The 9,050-nt window shown below is 48.9% G+C and overlaps 1 protein-coding gene across 1 annotated transcript in view; it reads left to right on the forward strand.

Moving 5' to 3' along the window:
* The window catches only part of PPP2R2D (protein phosphatase 2, regulatory subunit B, delta), a 19,507-nt gene extending 11,205 nt beyond the window's left edge, over positions 1-8,302 (forward strand). The window contains exons 5-6 of the mRNA XM_011941960.1: positions 700-961; positions 7,431-8,302. Of these exons, the coding sequence (XP_011797350.1) occupies positions 700-961; positions 7,431-7,710 (542 nt within the window). The 3' untranslated portion in view covers positions 7,711-8,302. The remainder of the gene's footprint in view (positions 1-699; positions 962-7,430) is intronic.
* Positions 8,303-9,050: the final 748 nt, after the last annotated feature.

Consider the following 9,050-nt stretch of genomic DNA (forward strand, 5'->3'; position numbering starts at 1 on the left):
AGGAGAATGGCGTAAACCCGGGAGGCGGAGCTTGCAGTGAGCTGAGATCCGGCCACTGCACTGCAGCCTGGGCGACAGAGCAAGACTTCGTCTCAAAAATAAATAAATAAATAAAATCGGGACCACAGTGTTGCCGGTCAGGGTGTTCACTCCTGCAGACCCACAAGCTGTCAACCCTCCGAAAAGCAGGCAGTTTCTCAGAGGCGCAGACCGCTGTGTCTGCGTGACCATGTAATGCTGTTTATGTCTTCCTGTGATGTGTATGCGATAGGATTTCACATGCTCGGGCCTGGTGCCATGAGGATGCAAAGACACTCCTACAGGAATGCGGTGGTGCTGACCCTGGGCCCACATCAGGATGCCCCGAGGAGCTCCCACAGATTACAGTGCCCAGGACCTTGCCTAGCGGTTCTGATTCAGGGTCCGGATGAGACTTGGGTGTCTCCGCTTCTGATGCCCATCCCTGATGCCCGTCCCTTGTCCATAGCTGGTGCTAGAATGTCGTATCCGAAGCTCTTGCCCACGGAAGTCACAGAAGATCAGAAAACCTAGAGAATCAGAAAGATCAGAAGACCTAGTGTTGTTGAGGCTAAGCCCTTCCAGAGTCTCTGTGAAGGGGCCACGTCCTACTTGAACTTGAAAATGATTTGTTCTCTGGTTTTTAAACAGAAGCTGAAAACGTTTTATTTTGTTTTTCAGTCTTTGAAGAGCCTGAAGATCCCAGCAGTAGGTCCTTCTTCTCAGAAATAATTTCATCCATATCTGATGTAAAATTCAGTCATAGTGGGCGGTACATGATGACCAGAGACTACCTGTCGGTGAAGGTGTGGGACCTCAACATGGAGAGCAGGCCGGTGGAGACCCACCAAGTCCACGAGTACCTGCGCAGCAAGCTCTGCTCTCTCTATGAGAACGACTGCATCTTTGACAAGTTCGAGTGTTGCTGGAACGGTTCGGATAGGTAAGGCCTGCGTGGAGACGAGCCGTCGCCCCAAGCTTGCTGGTTTCCCAGAGCGCAAGGTCAGTGAGGGAGGCGAGCTGTCCTGGAGCGTCAGAGGAGGACGCTCATAGGTGGTGTTTTCCAGACCTTTTGATTGATGGATGATAGTATCAAGGTAGAGAAAATAGGATCTCTGAGCACGTTTCTCACCAGCTTGTCATTCCATCTATATTTAGATAAGAAGTATAGCACTAGGTACAGACCGGCTATGTTTTAAATGATTAGTGAATGTTAGTTTTATTACTTTTTATTATGCCAAAGATGAGTGAAAAGGAAGGAAGTGGGGAAGGGAGTCACCTCACTGGAGCGGCCGCGTTGCAGCCGCCTTTCCCGCCTTTCCTTCTGGAGAGAAGTGGATGAAAACACCCCGGAGCCACTGCCTGTGGTGCCCAGACGCAGCGTGGTCGTGGCTGGTGTGAAACGCCGATGTAATTTGTCATGTGCTGGTTCTAGGACTTTGATAACTTATTTTGTATACATTCTTTAAAGATATTATGATTAGTGTGGTTGACAGTTATGTTTTATTATTATGCAAAAGGTTACGTTTCAGATGATGGAAGATTATCTTGCACCATTTTAATACAGAATTTTTGTTCAGAATTTAAAAGTACAGAGGAGTCTGCTATTGGCAATAGGTGATTGACTGGATATTCTGCAAAACCCTTTGGCATAAACACCTAGAAATGCTGGATATGATACAGCAGGTGTCTCTTCAGGTGCATAGATAAGCAAGGGAAATCTCACAACAGCCAGAAACTAAGAGGCAGCTGAGACCAGAACAGCAGCCTCTGAAGGCATCTATTCTGAGAGCAGCCTTGCAGGCCTGGCTGGCCTCAGGGCCATCAGCCCATAGCGGGAACCACTGCGCCCGTGAACAGCAGATTGTGGTGCAGAGCTGAAGCCTTGCCCCCCACGCGGTGACTTGCTCATGGTGGCTCTTCTGTGTGAGCGTGGTATTTTGAAGAGCTGAAGCCTTGGCCCACACGAGGTATGGAGTTGGAACAGGGACCCTGGAAGATGATGTCTCCCTCCACTGGCAGGTGGAGTCCAAAGTGCAGTTTATCTGTCTGAGGCCTTGCATGGGGGTGGCCAGCCCTCCCTTGAGACGCGGAAGCATAACCTCCCTGCACAGGGTTTGCAGTGTGGGTTGGTTCGGCTGTGTTATGATCTGTCAAATCTCATGCTGTGGTGCTCCTGCCTCCACCAGGGCTGTGTGCGGGCATCGGGACGGACCGGCGTGGTTCCAGCCCTGGCTTCTACTGCGAGGGCTGTGTGCGGGCATCGGGACGGACCGGCGTGGTTCCAGCCCTGGCTTCTACTGCGAGGGCTGTGTGCGGGCATCGGGACGGACCGGCGTGGTTCCAGCTTGGCTTCTACTCAGTTTACAGACTGACCTGTCAGCCTGTAGCATCTCACGGATGTTGACTGAAGACATGAGGTTCACGGGTCCTCGTGGCGCCGCAGGCAGCATGAGCCTCTTGTTGGTCTGGGTTCCCCATGGCTGGACACATGAGGCCGTGGCTGATGCACACTGAGCTTGGAGAACCCCACTGCTCTCACAGTGGGCAGTAAACACACCTGCACTTTGACCAGAAGAGACATGATCTCATTCCTCGAGGCCGCTTGCTGGAAGCACAGCCCTGAGAAGTGGCCCAGGTGGAGAGAATGGCATTGTTGGCAGACTCCATGAGAACACACGTGCTGGGTGGCTGCTGCCAACACACCCAGATCTCTGGATTTCCTCACATTAAAATCATCTAAACATGAGCTTACGGGTGAAAATTACCAAGCACATACAGGAAAAGCCCCCATGAGCAAGTCAGCAGACCACGGCAGAACTGAACCTCCAAGAAGGCAGCTGTTGAGACCCTAAGTTAAAGAAGATAAACTAAGAATGCTTGAGATATTCACAGACTAGAGGAAGGAAACAGCCTGAACCAGGACATGACCTGGAGACTGGAAAGGAATCAGAGCATCTAGAAATGACAAGTGTGATAGATGAAACTATGTAGGTTTAGCGGCAGGTCCATTTTGGCTAAACAGATCTTCTGTTAGTGGATGGAAAGGAAAACCAGAAGAAATGGGGGCTAAAGAGCCAAACAGAAAACATGAGACACTAGGAACTGTGGAGGCCAGGAGGAGGCACAGCACACGTTTAAACGGAGAATGTAGGGTGTGAGGCTTAAAGTGACAGTGGCCAGCAATTTTCGCTAATTTATGAAAGCCTGAATACACAGAATTGGGAGGCACAGAAATGCTCATCCATGTCATCATGAAACTGCAGGACACCAAACACAAAGAGAATATCTTAAATGCACCCAAGGAAAAAACACAAATTACCTCCGAAAGCGGACACCGAGAGTGAGACTCGGCTTTGCCATGGCCACAGTGGGAGCCAGAAGCCGTGTGACAGATCCAGCAAGTGTGACTCGTGACTCTCCACCGCCAGCTTAGAGGCAAGCCTTGAAATAGATGACTTGTTCAAGAATCTGCTTGTGATAAAATTATTTTCAAATGGGAGACAATGTATCACAACAGGAAACTCAGTAGAGTGAGCCGTAAAGGGAGCCTGGCCCTGCAGAAAGGGGCTGAGACAGATAGGGGAACGCAGCTGGCAGGGAAGGGCAGTGCGGACTCGGCAGCTCTGCCAGCTGGACGACCTTAGTTAACTGTGTTGGGGAGAGAAAAATTAGAGCCCTCACCAGCCCCACACAATATATAAGCTCCGAGTGTGTGTAAGCCTGAGGCATCTTCGTGAACTCTGGAGACAGAAGGGCTTTAACAAGGCCCCAAAAGCCCAAGGAAAACATTAAGAAATTCAACTACATTAAATTTTAAACTTCTTTATATTGAAATTAAAAGTGAAAATCCCCAAAAGCATAATGAACAGAGATTAAGTGTACAGAAGAGGTGCAGAATTAGGAGTCAACAAGAAGGTGGCAAACAATTCAGAAAGGAGCAAACACCATGAATGGGGTTTTGGAGAAATGGAAAAATAAATAGAAATGTTCATCCTTTTTAGTGATCAGCAAGTAAAGCCAGAGGGACGTCCTTTCACGCCCGTCAGAATGATGATGGTGTAGGGGAGAGGGTGGAGACTGGTGGTCTCAGCCAGTGCCCTTCTTGTGGGCCTCCTTAGTGACATTCAGTCTGTTTGGGAGCTTCTTGCATGTACAGACAAGAAGACATGCTCAGATACCTGAAATAGCAAACACCTGGAGACAGCCCACAGGTGCAAAATTAGGGGAATGGACAGGTAAGTTCTCTATCATAACATAAACTGAAAAGCAGTGAGAATCAGTTATTAGAACTACATGGATCACAGAGGTGGATCTCACAGATTTCAGGAGGAACGTGTACAGCACAATGACTACAACGTGTTTAAGACATACAAGACAGTTTTGTTTTAAGAATCGGTAACTATTGGCCAGGCGCAGTGAGTGGCTCACACCTGTAATCCCAGCACTTTTGGAGGCCGAGGAAGGTAGATCATGAGGTCAAGAGTTTGAGACCAGCCTGACCAACATGGTGAAACCCCATCTCTACTAGAAATGCAAAAATTAGCTGGGCATGGTGGTGCGTGCCTGTAATCCCACTACTTGGGGCTGAGGCAAGAGAATGGCTTGAAACTTGGAGGCGGAGTTTGCAGTGAGCTGAGATCGTGCCACTGCACTCCAGCCTGGGCAACAAAGCGAGACCTTGTCTCAAAAAAAAAAAATCTGTAACTATTCAAAATATAAGTGTGTGTGGGGATGACACATGTGTACTCTAGCAAGTGAGGACCCCAACTGGGAACAGGATAGAAGATCATCTTTCTTTCCAGAGTGGCAACACAGTGTAGGGGGTTCACTGTCTTAGCAATGACTTGTGGGTGTGCGGGGGGGTTCACTGTCTTAGTGACTTGCAGGTGTGGGGGGGGTTCACTATCTTAGTGACTTGCAGGTGTGCGGGGGGGCCCCTGTCTTAGCAGTGACTTGCAGGTGTGGGGGGTTCACTGTCTTAGTGACTTGCGGGTGTGAGGGGTTCACTGTCTTAGCAGTGACTTGCAGGTAGGGGGGGTCCCTGTGTTAGCAGTGACTTGCGGGTATGGGGGGGTCTCTGTCTTAGCAGTGACTTGTGGGTGTCAGGGGGTTCACTGTCTTAGCAATGACTTGCAGGGGAGTGTGGGGGGTTCACTGTCTTAGTGACTTGCGGGAGTGTGGGGGGTTCACTGTCTTAGTGACTTGCGGGTGTGAGGGGTTCACTGTCTTAGCAGTGACTTGCGAGTGTGCCGGGGGGGAGTCACTGTCTTAGCAACGACTTGTGGGCATGTGGGGGTGTCCCTGTCTTAGCAGTGACTTGTGGGTGTGTGGGGTTCACTGTCTTAGCAGTGACTTGGGGGTGTGTGGGAGGGTTCACTGTCTTAGTGACTTGGGGGTGTGGGGGGGGGTTCACTGTCTTAACAGTGACTTGCAGGTGTGCGGTGGGTGGTCCCTGTCTTAGCAGTGACTTGTGAGTGTGCGTGGGGGGAGTCCCCGTCTTAACAGTGACTTGGGGTGTGTGGGGGTGTTCACTGTCTTAGCAGTGACTTGCAGGTACATGGATAGTTACTGTATTCTTTATTCCTCTTGATATGTTTCAAATATTGCAAAATACCATTAGATTACATGTCCCCAAGACCATCTAAAAGCATTCCCAGTAACACTTGCTTAGTCCATTTACTTTCACAGACGCCTGTCTTCCTGCCTGGAAACTTCTGTTGAGGGACCTGATGAAGGGGAGTGAGGCGTTGCAGTGCTGCCTCAGCCCAGTCCTGATTCTCTGTGTGGCAGCGCCTTCTCGTGTTCTAGGCCGCCTCACAAACCAGTTATGCGAGTTATGCGCTTGTGTCTGTGTCTGTGCTGTTCCCTTCCTGGGCCAGCACCAGGCTGCTGGGCAGCGCCCTGGTTTGCAGCGTGGAAACACCCACTCCGGGGCTGGCACTGTCTGTGGAGAATTTAAAAGGGATCATAAATCTGTATAAAAGCTGATCTGCTTTTCATTCTTACCATGCACCAGCAATTCCAGTGTCGGCCATACATCTTTTGTCGTCTGTGTTCTGAGTAATGGTTGCTGTTGAGTTTTAATAACATAAACGTAAGCTTCAGATTCACACATTCTTATACTCACCCTTTCGTAAACATTGTGTTCTATGTGGAAACTAATTTCGGGAACTCCCAGTCGATGGCCCTCACGTGCCAGCTTGGCTGCACACCCCTGTTCCAAGACCACGTGCACAACTTGGCATTGCTGGAGGGTGCTGGGCACATCTTGTGTCTCCTGCCCCTGTGGTGCTGTGGACTCCTGGATGGAAGCAGGAGATGTGAAATAAACATGGATAGCTGAGTGCAATTTCTCTTTTCTGAGTTTGTCTTTTTTTTTTTTTTTTTTCGTGCTTTGAAGTTTTAGACAAGGTCAGCCAGACACTAGATATTTGCCAGCAGCTGGGGTCAGTGCTGGGCCATGGAAGGGAAACAGCCCGCTTCTTTCTCATGGCACCTTGAAGACGTGCCGGCATGAAGGTCTCTCGCCATGCATGACCACGGGGGCAGGACGTGAGGGTGCAGGTCAGTGTCAGAATACGAAGAGCAGGCGAGCTTCGAGGACTGCTGGAGAAATCAGAAGGGCATTGTTTGAACACATCTTTCATCAGAAACTGGACTCATAAAGCCATGGGTCAAATCATGGCAGTGTTTGCTATCATTCAGCCATTTTTCTGTCATTTTTGTAGAAAAAGGAAGATTGCAGAGGTTTTTGCCAATATGAAGTTATGAGGATGTGTGCGTTCGTGGAATTTTTCGACAGCAGAGACATTTGAAAGCCATTACAATTGGTCTTGAAGAAAAAAGCATGGACAGTATTGTATTGTCTGGAATGTGTTGTGAAATGCAGTTGTTCTAAAATTCTGCCACACTTCGCCCAGTGTTTAAGATTTTTACTATTTCTATCCGTTGCTTCATTTGAAGGAAACTTTTTGAAATAGAAAAGCAGTTTAACTCTGAAGAAACATTGACAGATACGACTAGTAACTGTTGAACATGATAAGGATTATGTTCAGGTCATTATGAATTATTGACAAACTGCAGAATTTAAGGCTTAAACTGTACTGTTATTCATGAGTGAGATAAATAGGTGGGATTGTTTCAGAAAATACACTAATGTCATTAAAAGTATGACTCCGTTGTTTTGTTTCTCCTGTGACTATTCTTTCTGACATGATTATATATAAAGTTCAGTAAGAATCTTCACAGCATTTCTCTTCGGACTGGTATTGTGATTGTTCATTCCTGATTTCTGAAAGTAACTGGGTTGTGGGGCAGGGTGGTATGCACCGTGCACCCCAGGGGTGGGGTCTGAGTCCTCGTTGCTCCCCCCACTTAGGAGTGCTGCTCTCTGCTCTTGTTTTGAACAGCGCCATCATGACCGGGTCCTACAACAACTTCTTCAGAATGTTTGACAGAGACACGCGGAGGGATGTGACCCTGGAGGCCTCGAGAGAGAGCAGCAAACCACGCGCCAGCCTCAAACCCAGGAAGGTGTGTACAGGCGGTAAGCGGAAGAAAGACGAGATCAGTGTGGACAGTCTGGACTTCAACAAGAAGATCCTGCACACGGCCTGGCACCCCGCGGACAATGTCATTGCCGTGGCTGCCACCAATAACTTGTACATATTCCAGGACAAAATCAACTAGGGACGCGAACGTGAGGACCAAGTCTTGTCTTGCATAGTTAAGCCGATCATTTTTCTGTCAGAGAAAGGCATCATTGTCCGCTCCATTAAGAACAGTGACGCACCTGCTGCTTCCCTTCACAGACACAGGAGAAAGCTGCCGCCACTGGAGGCCCGGTGTGTTTCCGCCTTTGGCGAGGCGCGAGGCAGGCGCTACTGCTCACATGGAGATGCTCTGGAAGCAGAGTTGGCGGACGCTGCTCCCAAAAGGCCATGACTCAGAGTAAATGTATTTATTTCAGTCCAAGCCTTCCTTTCCAATTTATAGACCAAAAAATTAACATCCAAGAGAAAAGTTACTGTTGTCAGTTACCGCTCTTCCTTCGACTTTCCCTCTTTCTCTGCCATCGCACTTGGGCCTTCACTGCAGCGTGGCGTGGCCACCGTCCGTGTCCTCTCAGCCTTCCTCTGAGTCCGGGTGGGCTCCGTGGATGTGTGGATGTGGCCCGAGCAGGCTCAGGCGGCCCCACTCACCCACAGCATCCGCCGCCACCCCTTCGGGTGTGAGCACTCAATAAAAACAACACGCTATAAAAAGTGTTTTTAAATCCAAACAGAAGCATTGCCTTTTCATTTGCTTTCATTGCATAGAATGAAGTTATGCAGGGTTCTTGTTTGGAACTACCTGTTTGAGAAATGTGTCCCCTTCTTTGGCAGCGTGGGGGGATGTGTGCAGCATTTCTGTCCCCAAGCTGCCACCCACTGTGTTTCTGTAGGAGCCCATCAGATACACCAGGTAAGGTCTGGGAAAAACCAGAACCGAGGCCACCTCTGAGAAAGAAAATTGCAAGGAAGAACCGAAAGTGCTGCCATCCCATCAGCCTGGTTTAAAGTAGCCTCAAATTCACTACAGATGAAGAAACGTGCTTTCTTTCTAAGGCTTTTGAGAAAGTACTTTGGGGGAAGTATACTTTTTAAATATTGCTAAAATTATATGCATGCTAAATTTCATCCTGCATTTCAAACCAGGAAAATTAAGTAATTTTAGTTACATGATGCCACCAGCACGTTTGTTTATTTTCAAGATCTTTGATACCAGAAATCAAGATTTTCCAAGACATATAATACAGAGCTGTAACAATGCTGGGTGACCAGAGCTTGCTTCTGTGGGATTTAACACACACCCACTACGTGTCCCCGAGGGGAGTGGGGAGTCGGGCTTCCGTGCCCCTGTGGAGATGGAGGTGTGTGCTGATCCCCCATCCCTCTGTGGAGATGGAGGTGTGTGCTGATCCCCCATCCCCCTGTGGAGATGGAGGTGTGTGCTGATCCCCCATCCCCTGTGGAGATGGAGGTGTGTGC

This window comes from Colobus angolensis, unplaced genomic scaffold (genome assembly GCF_000951035.1).
Source record: "Colobus angolensis palliatus isolate OR3802 unplaced genomic scaffold, Cang.pa_1.0 Scaffold204, whole genome shotgun sequence".
NCBI lineage: Eukaryota > Metazoa > Chordata > Mammalia > Primates > Cercopithecidae > Colobus > Colobus angolensis.